General features: G+C 54.8%; 1 protein-coding gene across 10 annotated transcripts in view; it reads left to right on the top strand.

Annotated features, from left to right (window-relative positions):
• CFAP46 (cilia and flagella associated protein 46) overlaps nucleotides 1-11,423 on the top strand; it is a 99,495-nt gene extending 88,072 nt beyond the window's left edge. For 7 of the 10 annotated variants that reach the window (XM_025273829.2, XM_025273827.3, XM_025273830.3 and 4 more), the window contains 9 exons: nucleotides 6,768-6,838; nucleotides 6,959-7,019; nucleotides 7,089-7,124; nucleotides 7,581-7,683; nucleotides 8,251-8,363; nucleotides 9,273-9,354; nucleotides 9,897-10,033; nucleotides 10,130-10,210; nucleotides 10,991-11,423. In XM_025273829.2, the coding sequence (XP_025129614.2) occupies nucleotides 6,768-6,838; nucleotides 6,959-7,019; nucleotides 7,089-7,124; nucleotides 7,581-7,683; nucleotides 8,251-8,363; nucleotides 9,273-9,354; nucleotides 9,897-10,033; nucleotides 10,130-10,210; nucleotides 10,991-11,115 (809 nt within the window). In that variant the 3' untranslated portion in view covers nucleotides 11,116-11,423. Of the gene's footprint in view, nucleotides 1-6,767; nucleotides 6,839-6,958; nucleotides 7,020-7,088; nucleotides 7,125-7,580; nucleotides 7,684-8,250; nucleotides 8,364-9,215; nucleotides 9,355-9,896; nucleotides 10,034-10,112; nucleotides 10,211-10,990 lie in introns of those variants that run through there. The other 3 variants (XR_006547856.1, XM_044934930.1, XR_006547857.2) reach the window with 3 other exon arrangements.
• Nucleotides 11,424-15,244: the final 3,821 nt, after the last annotated feature.

Below are 15,244 nucleotides of genomic sequence, written 5' to 3'. Positions count from 1 at the left end.
AAGCCAGTCAGCGCAGGTGTGTGTGGAAACACAAGAGCTCATGGCTCCCGCATCAGGCACAGGGGCCAGGGGTGCTGCCTCTGCCAGGGGAGCCGGCTTCAGTCCCGCCGCCAGAGCTGAAATATGCCTCAAGGCATCAAACTGTTTCCAGGTAGCTTAACTGTGTCTCAAAATAAGGTTTAAAAATTTTTTTAAAAAGTAAAAATTAAATTTAATTTCAAAATTAAAAAAAATCCAGGACCCAACAAGGTAAAATCTGAAATGTCTGCTGCTAAGCTGCTAAGTTGCTTCAGTCGTGTCCGACTCTGTGCGACCCCGTACACAGCAGCCCACCAGGCTCCCCCGTCCCTGGGATTCTCCAGGCAAGAACACTGGAGTGGGTTGCCATTTCCTTCTCCAATGCATGAAAGGGAAAAGTGAAAGTGAAGTCGCTCAGTAGTGTCCGACCCTCAGCGACCCCATGGACTGCAGCCTACCAGGCTTCTCCGTCCATGGGATTTTCCAGGCAAGAGTACTGGAGTGGGGTGCCATTGCCTTCTCCGTGAAATGTCTGACATCCAATCAAAAAGTACGTGCTTTCAGAGACCCCTAAAGAAAAGTCAGTCAAAAGCAGAAGCAGACACGACGCAGGTGGTAGTCAGCCAGCAGACCATTAGGCGGCCCTGGACCTGCGGCCTGCGTGGCGGGAGGTGGTGGGAGGGGGAGTGCGGTAAGCAGAGATGCGCAAGACATGACGTGGACCCGAACTGAGCTTCTGCTGAGGAGAGACATGCCCTGGGCAGCATTACTGCAGCCTGGCATGGCAGGAGGGAAGCCTAGTGAGCTTGAAGAGATTGAAAAAACAAACTGAGGGAAAAACAGGACAAAAACACTGTGGAGAACAGAGCAGCAGTGAGCTGCTGGGCAAGGTACAGTAACTGGATGTGCCTGCAGAGGAGCTTGCTCTGGGGATTATGTGAGTGCATAATCAGCAGCTTTCCCCCAAATTTCATGAAAACTGCAATCTTGCAGACCCAAGAAGTTCAGTGAATCCGAACACAAGAAACAAAGAAAGCTACAAAGGGACCATTGTAGTGAGAGTGATTAAAACCAGCGGTAGAGTATTTTGCAAGCAGCCAAGGGGAAAAGAGCCAAGAAGAGGTGGCAAGAATACACAGAAGAGCTGTACAAAAAAAGATCTTCACGACCCAGATAATCGTGATGGTGTGATCACTCACCTAGAGCCAGACCTTCGCATCCTGGAATGCGAAGTCAAGTGGGCCTTAGGAAGCATCACTACAAACAAAGCTAGTGGAGGTGATGGAATTCCAGTTGAGCTATTTCAAATCCTAAAATATGATGCTGTGAAAGGGCTGCACTCAACATGCCAGCAAATTTGGAAAACCCAGCAGTGGCCCCAGGACTGGAAAAGGTCAGTTTTCATTCCAGTCCCTAAGAAAGGCAATGCCAAAGAATGCTCAAACTACCGCACAATTGCACTCATCTCACATGCTAGCAAAGTAATGCTCAAAATTCTCCAAGCCAGCCTTCAACAGTATGTGAACCGTGAATTTGCAGATATTCAAGCTGGATTTAGAAAAGGCAGAGGAACCAGAGATTAAATTGCCAACATCTGTTGGATCATTGAAAAACCAAGAGAGTTCCTTTATTGACTATGCCAAAGCCTTTGACTGTGTGGATCACAACAAACTCTGGAAAATTCTTAAAGAGATGGGAATACCAGACTACCTGACCTGCCTCTTGAGAAATCTGTATGCAGGTTAGGAAGCAACAGTTAGAACTGGACATGGGACACCAGACTGGTTCCAAATAGGAAAAGGAGTTCGTCAAGGCTGTATACTGTCACCCTGCTTATTTAACTTATATGCAGAGTACATCATGCGAACTGCTGGACTGGATGAAGCACAAGCTGGAATCAAGATTGCCAGGAGAAATATCAATAGCCTCAGATATGCAGATGACACCACCCTTATGGCAGAAAGTGAAAAAGAACTAAAGAGCCTCTTGATGAGAGTGAAAGAGGAGACTGAGAAAGTTGGCTTAAAGTTCAACATTCAGAAAATGAAGATCATGGCATCCGGTCCCATCACTTCATGGCAAATAGATGGGGAAACAGTGACAGACTTTATTTTTTGGGCTCCAAAATCACTGCAGATGGTGACTGCAGCCATGAAATTAAAAGACGCTTTACTCCTTGGAAGAAAAGTTATGACCAACTTAGATAGCACATTGAAAAGCAGAGACATTACTTTGCCAACAAAGGTCCGTTTAGTCAAGGCTATGGTTTTTCCAGTAGTCAGGTATGGATGTGAGAGTTGGGACTATAAAGAAAGCTGAGCACTGAAGAATTTATGCTTTTGAACTGTGGTGTTAGAGAAGACTCTTGAGAATCCCTTGGACTGCAAGGAGATCCAACCAGTCCATCCTAAAAGAAATCAGTCCTGAATATTCATTGGAAGGACTGATGCTGAAGCTGAAACTCCAATACTTTGGCCACCTGATGCAAAGAGCTGACTCATTGGAAAAGACCCTGATGCCGGGAAAGATTGAAGGCGAGAGGAAAAGGGGATGACAGAGGATGAGATGTTTGGATGGCATCACCAGCTCAATGGACATGAGTTTGAGTAAACTCTGGGAGCTGCTGATGGACAGGGAGGCCTGGCGTGCTGCGGTCCACGGGGTCGCAAAGAGTCAGACCTGACTAAGCAACCGAACTGAACTGAAAGAGAAAAGATACCTTGTGTACCAAGAAGCAAATACAAGAGGCACAGCAGGCTTCTCAACTGAAACGACACAAGTAGTGAAGGACGTCTTTAAATTATTAGAGAAATATCTATCAGTGTGGACATTTTCAAAAATAACTCTCAAGAACAGTGGCAAAATTCTTTTTCAGAAACAGATGAGCTGAATTATTCCCAGCAGGCCTGCTTACCCCACAAGAAAGGCTGAGCATGTTCTCCAGGCAGGGAAAAAAGGGTAGGAGTCCACGTCTACACAAAGGAATAAACACCAGAAGCTGGAAAGGGGTGGGTGGCGTTAAAACTTTTTCTTAATTTAAAATCTCTTTAAGAGATGTTGACATTAAAAATTAATAGCAATGTGTGATGGGGTTTACAGTATTATATAAATGGCACGTGTGGGGCAGCAAAGGCTAGGGGGTGAGGGTCGTGTGCTGACCGACCGTGACCAGCGACCAGCGCAGCAACTGCACACAGAGACAGAAACGTACAGCTAGTAAACGATGAAGAAGATGAAACAGACTCATAAAGCAGCAGGACTGATCAGAAGAGGCCAGGAAGAGGGGACATGGAGCAGAGCAGACAGGACAAAGAGAAATAAAACAGCAAGATGGTGTGTTTGCACCCAAACACACCAATAATCAGTCTCCGTGCAGGTCAAAACACCCAGATCAAAAGGTGAAGGTCCCCTCCCTGAATGGAAATGCAAGGCCTGGCCCCAAACATGCTTCTTTAAGGAAATCAGCTTAAATCAAAGGACACTAATGGGCCAGAAATTAAGGACAGAAGAGAGCGCGGGTTCCTGGCCCACTCGGAGCAAGAGCAGGAGTGGGTTGGGCGGGCAGAGCCTGGAACAAGCCCTGCCCATTTGCACCCCTGCTGCTGGGAGTCCCGCCCCTTTCACATTTTATGGGCTATTTGATGCCTTTGTGAGAATCTGTTCTAGTTTTTTGCCAGTGTTTGCCTTGGGTTTTCCAGGTTTTGCTCGTTAGGTCTGCATACATTTTCTGATCACTTGTCTAAAGTGATCTTCCTCAAGCTGGTCTCTTCACTCCTGTGCCTGGTACCTCTCTGTGAACAAAGTATTTGAATATAGTCCAGTGTATCCATCTTCTCGTAACACCTCATGCTTATGAGGTCTTAAAATAAAACATATATTTTCTTACCTGAAGACCATGAAGATACTCTGTGATGTCCTGTATGTCTCTTTCTTCACCTTTCATGCTTTTGCCTACCTTCCATCTGACACTGGTTTTTGTGTACAGTGTGAGGTAGGGTTTAGTTTTCTTTTTTCCGCGTGAGGCCCCAGCTGTCTGCACACCATTATTGGAGGGCCTTCCTGCTCTGCTCTGCATTGCCAGCGTTGTCTGGAAGAGCAGATCATCCTGTGGGCATCCGGCGGTGACGCAGGGCAACGTCCCAGAGATGTCCCTCTCCTGATCCCCAGGCCCCAAGAGGATGCGGCCCGACATGATAAAAGGGCCTTCAGGGTGTGATTAGTGACAGATCCTGAGATGGGGACATTGTCCCGATTGTCTGGGTGGCCCCGTGCCATCACCAGGGTCCTGAAAACAGGTGGGGGGCGGGCACGGAGGGACTGGAAAAGGCAAGGTTGCCGATTGTGCCTGGAGCCTTGAGGTGGACCCAGCCCTGCCCACGCCTCGGTTTTAACGCAGTGGGGCCCCTTTTGGGCTCTGGCCTCTGGAGCTGTTGTGGAAGCCCCTGCGTTTGTGGTCATGTGTTACAGCAGCAGCGACACTCGAGCACACTCCCACCGTAACGCAGCGAGCACAGCGCGTGGATGCGAGCTGCCTTCCGAAGCAGTGCTGAGTGGGGATAGAAAGAAGGGTTCTGCACACCCCAGAGTGAGGAGTTCTCAGACCCTGGAGCCCTCAGGCTGCAGGAGTGCTCTTTGAATGTTAATTATTCAGGGCAAACCTTTAAGGCTAACCAGAAAAGAAGACAACTGGTGTATAAATTCCAAACCAGTAAAGAGGGGAAATGAGTAAGAGAACAGGTGAACCAAGACCTCAGTCAAGTTACAAGCGGCCAGTGACGGAGACCCACACACAGAACACGGGGCGAGGTGCCGGGACTCGTCCGTTGGATCGTGAGCCAAAAAGGTGAGTGGGCCCCACCTGCCACTAAGGGCAGAGTGAGCCAGAGCATGCCAGTCAGGTGCTGTCTGAGCGAGAGACTCCTGACCAGAGAGGAGCCACGGCAGCAGGAAAGCAGAGGAACAGACAAGAGAAGTGCCGGGTGCCACTGAGAGGGCCACCTTCTCACTGCAGCGGGGCCACCTTTGTAGCCTCGGGCTCCCGCAGGGCAGGGCCATCACTCAGTGACCAAAGAGCCCCCAGCGTGGGAAGCACAAGTAGCAAGAACCTGGGGCAAGACTGTGGGGCCCACGCTCAAGATGGGAGAGTCCAGCCCGCATCCACCACTGCAAGTCGGATGAGCAGAAAGAGCACAGACAGGCTTTGAGCAACACAGTTAAACTCAGCTTCGCGGACACGTGGACCTTGTGTCTAGAAATTAGAGAAACAGGCTGAGGCCATGTGTGACTGGGTCAGATATCAACTCCCAAAAGATGGATTTTTTTAAAATCCCCATACTTTTAGAAATTTTATAACAGTGACTTCTAAATAGCTCATGGGACTCAGAAGAAGCGACCATAGAAATGTCAAAAAGACTGGATTATAGCAGAATTGAGAAGGATCTTTTACCTTTATGTTAGGAAAAGGGCTGGAGGCTTTATGCTGAGCATCTAATTCGGGAAGTTAGAGCAAGAACAGCAAAAACAAAAAACAAAAGAAAAAAATGAAGAAAGCAAAGGAAAGCCTACAAAAAATACATGAACAGACACCAACAAAATTAGAACCAAAGATAAACATTGGTTGGTTGAGAAAATAAAAAAAACCTCATAAAATAGACACATTCTTGTGAGAATGATCCAGAAAAAATAAAGGCACAAATATACAATATTAGAAATAAAAGAGACACAAATTCTAAAGAGCATCAGAGATTGAAGATAATAGAATATTGTGAACAACTTTGTGCAATATATTCAAAAATTTATGCAAATTTTGGACAACATCCTAGGGAAAAGAACTCGAGACTCAAGAAGGAAAGAAAACCCCAACAGCCTTATAGCCAAGAAAGAACGATCAACAGATTTACATTCCCCCACAAAAATACCAGGTTTACCTTTTTTTTCTGTTGAATTCTACCAAAATTCCAAGAAACCGTTCTTGTCAGTCTGTACATATCTCCCAGGTAGAAGGAAAAAGGCTATCTTCTGCTGGTCAGTGGCGACCCTGACACCCGAGCTGCCTAGGAATAGGAAAGAAAAATACAACATTTCATCACCCCGTCTGACCTTAAAACCTACAGATGTCACAGGTGAAGAGAGTAAAGGGAAAATGAACCTATAAACATCTCAGATGATGCAGGTATTCAAAACAGAAATTCTTAGCAAGCCAGGAGCGGAGTGAACACCTCATCTTGAGGGAGGGCAGGCTGCCTCCCATGTGCCCCGTAAAGTCAGGACTCAGCAGAGCGCCCCCACGTCAGCGCTCACATCTGTGCTCAGCTGGAGGCCTCCGCAGAGGTCAGTTCCCTCCACCAGAAGAGGGACGGGCAGGGAGCGGACGGTGTACATTCTCAGGAGGCAGAGCAGCCAGCAAGCAGTGCCCCGCCCGCGGTGAGTGCGCCAGGCGGCATGGACGCTGGCAGGTGCCCAGCATGGTGTGTGAATGGTCAGGCGTGCGGGCCTGGGCGCCTCTGGCAACTGTTCCTTTCTTGAGACCTCCTGGCCCAGGCCTTTCCCAACCCTGGGAGCCTTTACATTGGAGAAATTACTGCCATTTCGTATTTACCAAAATTAAAACCAGCTGTTCTCACTACTTGTTTCTACACTGAGGTGAGAGTCACATAATATAAAATTAACCATGCAGTGGTGTCTGGTGCAGTCAATCCTTGTGCGTCTGTCTAGCTCCGTGACCCCACTTCCCGTTACTATCTCAACAGAGGGGAACATGAAGAAGGAGAGCAGAGGCAAAGATCACAAGAAGAAAGGCACAATACGGAAGGCCAGGAAGGTAGGTGGTCCAGGCCCCACTGAGCCCCAGGCCTGGGGAGCCCAAGGCCCGGCCCCTGGCTGGAGCGGGTCAGCTCTGCCCGCAGGCTGCACCCTCAGGGACTCCTGCCTGTCGTCACAGGGCAGCATACCCCGGATCGTCCCCTCCCACTGCGTCCTCGTCGACTCGGACAGCTTCAAGTGTATCCTTTGATGCTTCACCCGCCCCAGACACGGATCCTGGGGCCTAGTTCTCCTTAACCAAGGCCCAGTTGTCGTGGACCCCTATGAGGAGGCCCAAGGCCCAGGTGAGCGCTCCCTGCCAGGGACCACCCACAGCACTGGGACCATCCAGGCCTGGGTGCTGGCCTCTGAGCCTCTGCCTCCATGTGGCTCTGGGCCAGCTCTTGCTACACTGCCCCGGGGAAGGGGGGCGGTGGCCATGTGCTCCGAGACCCGCCCTCACTCTCGTCTGCAGCCAGGGCAGGTTAACAGCGTGTGACAGGGACCCCTGAATTGGCAAGGTGCCGCCCCCGCGTGTGGACCTGTGGCCGAGGGCCGCCCCCGCGGCTCTGGGACAATTCCTTGGCTCTTTGGCTGAGCTGGTTTTCATATCTTCACAGAGGAGGGAAGGAGCGCCACCCCTCCACTCCCTGGGCCCCCTTGCCTGTGAGGAGCCAGGCCCCGGGCGCCCGCCACACCAAGGGCCACCCCGTGTCCGCACCTTCGACGCCCGTTTTGTCACCATCCCATTCTGGTTGCAGAAATGCTGACTCCTGTCTCCGTGACCCGGGAAATTTTGGAAAGATTCCGAGACACGTTCACTGCGAAATGGACGGGGCACCTGGGCAATAAGCAGTTTCCCAGGTTGGCCTCTGGGCTGTGCCCACGGGAGGCCCCTTCCCCTCCCGCGCTGACCCCTTGTTTCCTCAGTCCCTTCCTCCCTGCCCGGAGGCGCCTAGAGCCCCAGTGCCCAGCGGGTGCGCGCCCACCCGCTCGGCTTCAAGGGCCTCCAGGCGGGGCCTCGCCGAGGGGCGTGTCGGGGGCGGGGCCCTGAAGGAAGAAGCCTGGGAGGGCGGGGCCTGGGGCGGAGCGGGGCCTAGGCGGGGCGGGGCTTGGGGCGGGGCCTGGGCGGGGCGGGGCCTAGGCGGGGCGGGGCTTGGGGCGGGGCCGTGGAGAGCGGGGCCTGAGCGGGGCGGGGCCGTGGCGGGGTCTGGGCGGGGCCTGCGAGCGTGGGGCCAGCTGCCGGCCGGGCTCGTCCCAGCCGACGCCCTCGGGGAACTGGGCTCCCGGGATGCAGGAAGGTCCCTCTGCTGCTTCTCAGAGTAACCGCCCGGGGGAGGGCTGGAGCGGACCGCGACACAGGCTGCTCACGGTGGCGGCCCGAGCCCCGTCGCCTCCCCAACCCCGCTCTCCCTCTTCTTGCCTTGGCAGCCAGGCCGAGTGGGAGCAGCTTCTGGGCAGCTGCACAGGCTTCTTCTTCTACGGGATGGAGAACTTCCTATCGCACATATTAGTGGAAAGGCTGGCCGCCATGAACTTGGAAGGTGAGACCTCGGAGGCCCGCCTCTCTGCTAAACCCACCGGCCCGGGGCACAGGTCGAATTCGCACAAGGACAGAGCACGCCCCCTGTGTCTTATCAGGTCTCTCCCGTCCTCTGACGAAGGGCTGGGGGCTTTAGGACCGCACAGCAGGGCCTGGGGGTGGGGCTGAGGCCCCTCCTGCCCTCCGTCCCCCTCCTTCATTTCTCTGAGAGCCCAGACTCTGGAGTTGGGGCAGTTCACCCTTTACGACTGAGCATGCAGAGTCCAGGAGGGCTGGGCTGGCATTTCTGGAAGGTGCTGGTCACGACTCTCCCCGCTCCCAGCTCTTCTGCTTGAATTGCAGGCTCTGGCCCCTTTTCCCATTTCCTCCTCGCTGTCCACTGGCACCTCATCACCCTGCCCCACCCAGGTGCCCCCGTGCCCCGCCCCCACCTCACCCCCAGCCAAGCCTGTGCTGTCGGCTCCCCTGGGGATGGCCCCTGAGGCCGGCCCACAGCCAGGTTGGGCGGGGGTCGGCCTCCGTCCATGGGGCTTTCTCACACCCACACCCAAGTGCTCCATTTCCAACACGGGCCCTGTTTCAGTGGGCACAGAAGGCCACCGCCTCGTGGGGGCAGCTGGGAGCTGAGACTTCTCCTGCAGGTCGGGAGATGCAGTAGGCCCCCCGGGTGGACTTCCCGCCCCTCACTCCTTGCCTGGCCTGGCCGCCTAGGGAGACTATGAAGGTGTGGAGCCCCTAAGGCAAATGACCAGCTTGCCCATGTGGCCCAGAAAATGGACCAAAGTCCGAGCCTTGGGCAGAGGGGGCTGCGTTTCCACAGCTGCCTGTGCCCTGGGTGACACCCTGCCCACAGGGCTCCCCCCTTCCCCGCCCCGGGCACCCCGCCGATGAGTCCCGCCTGTGACCACAGAGTGCCAGATGGTGGTGCTGCTGGACCTGGCCCAGTCCTACGAGAGTGTGCGGCGCCACGCAGAGTCCTCGGAGAGCAGGAGGTGCCAGGGGTCCCCTCTGGAAGCTGATGGGAGACCCAGGGGGCGTGTGAGCGGTGGATGTCCATCTGGGGCAGTGGCCCTGCCCCCCACAGCAGCTGGGCCGCTGTGACCTGCCCCCAGACCACAGGCCTGGCCGGAGCCTTGGGCAGCTGGGCTTGGGACCGGAGACAGAGGGGGCAGTGGGGAGGACATCTGGCTCCAGCACCCCGCGTCACCCGTCACACACCCCCCAGGGCTTCAGGGGCTGCGGGCAGCGGGGCTGCAGACCACCCTCTGCGGGGGATGCTTCCCCTCGCGGCTCCCCCCATGCAGGGAGCCATCCAGAGTGTGCCGGTCCCCGGAATGACTTTTCTTGCTAAATGGCACTTAATTGTGTGCGTGGGGAGGCTGGTGGTGGGCGGGCGGGTGGAATCTTGACTTTTCAAGAAGCTTAAGGACGGTGAGTCCATCTCCTGGGTCCCACACTTGGTGCTCTTCGGGCTGTGGACGGGGAGGCTCTGGCCGGGCCCCTCGTGCCGGCCCACGATCTTGGTCCCCTGCAGTGAACTCCAGCTGTCCTTGGAGGAGCCAGTCGAGACTGCCATCCTCCTGAGCCTGGTGGGGGTCGGGAGCATCGTGGCGAGCCAGTGGCCTACGGTCCTGCAGGACAACGCGATGCGGGCCCGGGTCCTGTGGGAAAGTGAGTGGTTCCGGTCCTGCTGTGCAGTCCTGCAGCCACGCGGCCTCCCCGGGCCTGGGGGGCGGATGGCCCATCTCAGGGCTGATTCTTCTCTAGATCTGTTGGCGGTTGGCAGGCCGATCGGGAGAACAACCCGCCTGCTTCAGGAGGCGGGAGCCAGTGAAGCTGCCCACCACGGTAACTAGCAATGGCCTCTCCTCCTCCAGCCCCTCGGTCTGGGGTTCGGGGGCTCTCACTCCTCCTGTTTCTGGGGACCCTCAGCCTCCAACAGCCCATAGCCTGTGCGAAATCTGGCATCCAGTGTGTTTAGGGAGAAACACGCAAATGACTAGAACATCTTTATCTTCAAAAGGCTCAAGTCCTCACACCCTGAAAAGCCCCCCGGGGCGCTCTTGGGGAGGAAACCCACCCAATCCTCCAGTGCAAACGAAACCCTAATATCCACGTGTAGCGACAGCGCCCACGTGGATTCTGGTGTGAAAAACCCAAGTGCAGCATGCTGACGCAAGAATCTGCTGTAACTAAGAAAGAGTTAGCCTAGCTCATGAGGTCTTCAAATACAGGGTGCAGAAGAGCCTAAAGTTTAAAATCCCACGGTCCACAGTGCCAGGGAGGTCGTTGCCAAACAATAAATGCTTGTTGAATGAGCGAGTGAGTGCATGAGTGAGCCAAGTGTGTGTGTGCCTAAGTGAATGTGTGCGTGAGTGAGCAAGTATGGGAGTATGTGTATGAGCAAGTGTGTGAGCGGGTGTGTGAGTGAGCGTGTAGGAGCAAGTGTGAGGGTGTGTGAGTGAGGCAGCAATTGCACGGGCGAGCGGGTGAGGGTGGCCCGTGGCTCTGCGGCGTCCACACCTGGGCGGTGCTGGAAGGCAGGGCCTGGCACCATCCCCTCCGTCGGGCTGGCCCCAGGTGTCTGTCCCCGTGAGCCTGCATCGCGCGCCCGTCCGCTTTCCCCAGACGAGTCCCTGCACGCCTGGAAGGACCGGCCGGCGGCACTCCGGCCACAGCTGCAGGGCTCCGAGCGGCTCCCCATCACCCTCAACACGGTCCTGTATGGGCTGCCGCACCAGGCCATCGTGTGAGGGGCGTCCGGCCCGCTCCCAGGGGCCTTCAGCCTCCTCCTGAGACCCCTGCCAGGCTGTGCAGCGGAGCCCCCACCCCGTTCTGCACAGGGCAATGCCTGTGCATCTCCACCGTGGAGCCAGGGCCCCGTGGTGGGGGGTGGAGTCTCTGGGGGCGGGTGGGGGTACCTGGGCCTACCCCACAGCTGCCTGGACCCGGGGGCCCTTGCTTCTCCAGGCTCTCCCTGGGGCCCCAGGCCTCCATGCCTTTGCTCCTAATGAGGACATGGGTCTGTCCAAGTGCTTCAATAAACAGCTTCATCACCTCTGAACTGTGTTTCTGTGCCCCCAAAGTAGGGACCAGCCTGGTTCTGCCCCCCGTCTGGCGCAGATGCCAGCACCTCCAAACTCACAGGGAGGGTGTGGCCATGACCTGAGCCCCCAGGCGTCCCTGCCCCAGCTTTCCAACCGGGAGTGGGACTCACATTCTGGGTAGAGGTGACCGTGTGTTCAGGACGCCCAGGGGCCCAGCCCGGGACCTCACCCATTGGCCCCGTGGGGCTTTGCCAAAGGGATGGGAAGGGCTGGGGTGTCTACTGCAAATGCCTTGGTGGCGTGGCTGGTGTGGGACTTGGCAGCCCTGATGTCCCGGCCCCGTGGCAGAGGCGGCGTGGTCTGCGCTCTGACAGGTCCAGGGCAGACCCAGCTCCGCAGGGCTGTGGGGACCAGGAGGGGACAGGCTGGCGGCAGGGGCAGGCAGAGGAACCAGCAGGGAGACTGGGGCCAAGACCTCGTTTCCCCTGAATCAAGGGACTGGAAATGGCAAAGCAAACACGCCAGGAATCCTTGGTCTCCCACGTGTCTCTGGAAGGGATCTGAAGCGGAGCCGCCCTTCTGGAAAAGAGCTTGGCAGGTTTCCATACCTGCGTGTGCACTTAGCACCTGAGCCAGCCTCCGCATGGGTCCCAGAGGAATGGAAACAGCTTCACACAAAAACACCCGCATGAATGTGTCTGCCAGCTTCATCCCATTACAGCAAAAACTAGAACCAACCCAAAGGCCTCCACCTCAAGTGGTTAAGCAGACAGTGCCTTTACTTGCTGGGACGCCCATGATGGAAACGAAGCCACCCGTGGCTGGACTGGACCTCAAGGGCATCGTGTTGAGTGGAGAAGCCAACACCAAGGTCACCCGCTGTGATGTTGTTCACACAACATCCTCTGAGCTCAGAACAGCAGAGAGAACAGGGCCCACGGAAGCCTTGGGGCAAAGCGGATTCTGCACCCTGGCTGTGACAGAGCCACAGATCTACATGTGGGAGAACACTGCGCCGTGCCCTGCCGTGCAGACATGCACACACACACACCGACACACACAGACACAAAACAGACATACAGACACGAACACATGGGCACACACAAACACAGAGAAACAACACAGACATACACACAGACACACAAACACACAGGCACACAAGCATAGACACAGAAGCTGCACACAGACACACATCACACAGACGCCCCCCGTGGCGCGGCCTGCAGCACACAGGTCCACGCCCAGCCGCAGCTCCAGCCCGGGCTCCGGGTTTGCCTGTGCTGTTTCTGCAACTTCCTGTGAATCTATAATTAACTCACCATAAGAAGTTTTTTAAGAGCTCATCTTTGATTATAATGAGGTGACAAGTCCCCTCTTTTGTGTTTGATTTTTTCTTTTCTTCAATATATACGCATATTTGTTCCCGTTTTCTTTTTTCTTTTTTTTAAAAAAGCGCTAATGACCAGGGAATAAATTCAAATGGAGCAGCATTGGAAATACGAGCTTCCCTCAAGAAAGATGCTGGCACCGACCCAGACAACAAGGATAAAAGCTTCTGGAAATACTTCATCCGCGCAGAGCCACATTTTTCACCTGCTGCCGTGCCTCTCCTGTGAGAAATGTGAGTGCTGCTCCATGTAGCCGGGGCTTCAGTCGCCCTCTGAGTTATGTGCCGGCAACGTGACAAATCACAGTATCAATTAGCCGCTGTAACACAAGTGGCATTCTGTAATATATTCAAGCACGAAAACCTGCGTAGGTGAAATTTATGTAACCCTAAAAACTATAAGGAGAGAAAAGATCACTTGGAATTTATTGGTAATAATAGGAGACAATGTAATTCCAACGGTGCACAGCCCTTTGAGAAAGGGCGGCCAGGCCTGCAAGCTGTGAGTGTTCCAGAAAGGACGCAGGTGGGTGACGGGGCGCCCCGGCGCGGGGGCGGGGGCAGCGTCCCCTGGAGATCCCTACCCTGCCCCCACCCAGCCTTCCCCTTCCTGAGCAGCAGTTGGCTCGGGGCCAGGCTGGGCTCCAGAGTCCAGACCAGCTCCCCGACCTTGAGCTGGTCGTCCTGGAGCCCCGGCCTCCCCAGACAGCATGGCGCCCAGGACGGGGTGGGCTGGGGGGGGCTCCCAGCAGCCGGGGTTGGGACCAGTCGGTTTCTGTTAGTCAATCACCCGCTTCAAAGTTCAACTTGGTTTCTGAATTTACATCTTGGAAATAGTGGTTTCCGTATTTTTAAAATACGGAGTTTCTTTTAGCAGTATGCTTTATTGTAGGAAATTTAGGGGGAAATTAAAGGGAGAAAAGCACTGATTTTCTGTTTCCTACAGCGAGCTCCTGGTGTTTTCACACTTGGTAAAGGCCTTGTCATTTTGAGATGTTAGTCAGAATCTTGCTCAAAACCTTCCTACCCTCAGACAGGCTGCCTGCAAACATGACAGTTCCAGTGCCCCGGGATGAGGGCCATTGGGTTGGGGTGATCTCTGAATGGGTGAGGAGCCCAGGGTCCCCCTCATGGCTGGGGGTCTGGGGGCTGTGGGCTGTGGAGCGGGGCCAGCCCAGGCAGGGGGCTCCCATTCCTATGATCTGCCCTAGGGGTGGTCCCAGCTCCCCCCCCCGACCCCCCACCCCCCGGGCAGCACCCTTTTGCTCATGGAATCCCACAGAACAGCATCACCAGGCACAGACCAAGGTCCGTCTTGGGAGACGTGGCCCCTGCTTTCACCTCGAGGGAGATCCGGGCCTCCATCTGTCCTGGCCCAGAGCTCGCCCATCTGCGTGAAGGCACCTGCCTTGGTCCTCTCCAGAGGGCAGGCCTATGGTTCCAGCCTGGTCCCCTGTCTCCCGGGGCCTCCAGCACTTGGGCCCACCTTCCTCTCCCAGCAGTTAATTCCCTCTCACAGCTCAAACAGCCCTTCTGGGTTGATTGGGATTAAGAAATTAGGTGGGTTAATAAAGCTAAAATGTTCACAGACTCTTGTATATAAATTTCTATTAAGTTCCCTCATTCAACACTGGTCTCTAATAGTTTAATTTCTGTATTAAATAATTAAAACTCTATTTTCAATTGCTGTGAACAATTGTTTTCCTTAATGATCTTCCTGGAGGAGCCAGTAATTTTATATCTTGTAAAAATGATTAACTGGCATCATTATCCCATATGTCTGAAATATAACCCAGCAACTTCAAGAAAGGCCATTTGTATTCAATTAATGCTTCCTTGCATTAAGACGTACAATATGACTTCACGTCCTCTCATTTTATTATGACGATGATGGAGATAGAAACAACCAGTCTCATTATCTCATTTCCAACAGAGAAATCAATTTTCAGCACGTCTCTGCACTTACAAAGAAGAAGGCGGCGTGGTTCCTGGGGAGCGGCCGCTGCAAACTCCCTCCGGGTGGCGGCCCAACTGAGGGGTCCTCCCCTGGACCAGGGGCTTCTCCACGGGCAGCCCTTCTGGGGCTCTGGGAGGGGCCCGTGACCTTAGCCTCCTGGGGGTTGTCCCGGAGGGGAGGGGGCTGCCTGCCCCTCCCCTCCCCCCAGCATCAGTCTGGCCCCCCCTGGTCCCCACGCCCAGAAGGAGGTTCCTGAGAGACAGCCCTGCTCCCGGGACCCGTGTTGGCCTTGGATGGACCGTGCCCCGACGTGGAGTTGGAGGGGCCGGGGGACTCCCTGCAGTGAGCAGCCCCTTTGTTAGGGTGATTCAAGGGACGCGCCCTGCCTCGCCACTCAATCAAGGGTGCTGGCGGCCAGGATAATCTAATTGTTTGACGTTTTTATCACAATTCATTGAGACCAGAGGCAGATGACTAGATTAACACCCCGT

Source organism: Bubalus bubalis, chromosome 23 (genome assembly GCF_019923935.1).
Source record: "Bubalus bubalis isolate 160015118507 breed Murrah chromosome 23, NDDB_SH_1, whole genome shotgun sequence".
Classification (NCBI taxonomy): Eukaryota; Metazoa; Chordata; class Mammalia; order Artiodactyla; family Bovidae; genus Bubalus; species Bubalus bubalis.
The sequence above is the reverse complement of the archived record's forward strand: the minus strand, read 5'-3'. Positions and strand labels throughout refer to the sequence as shown.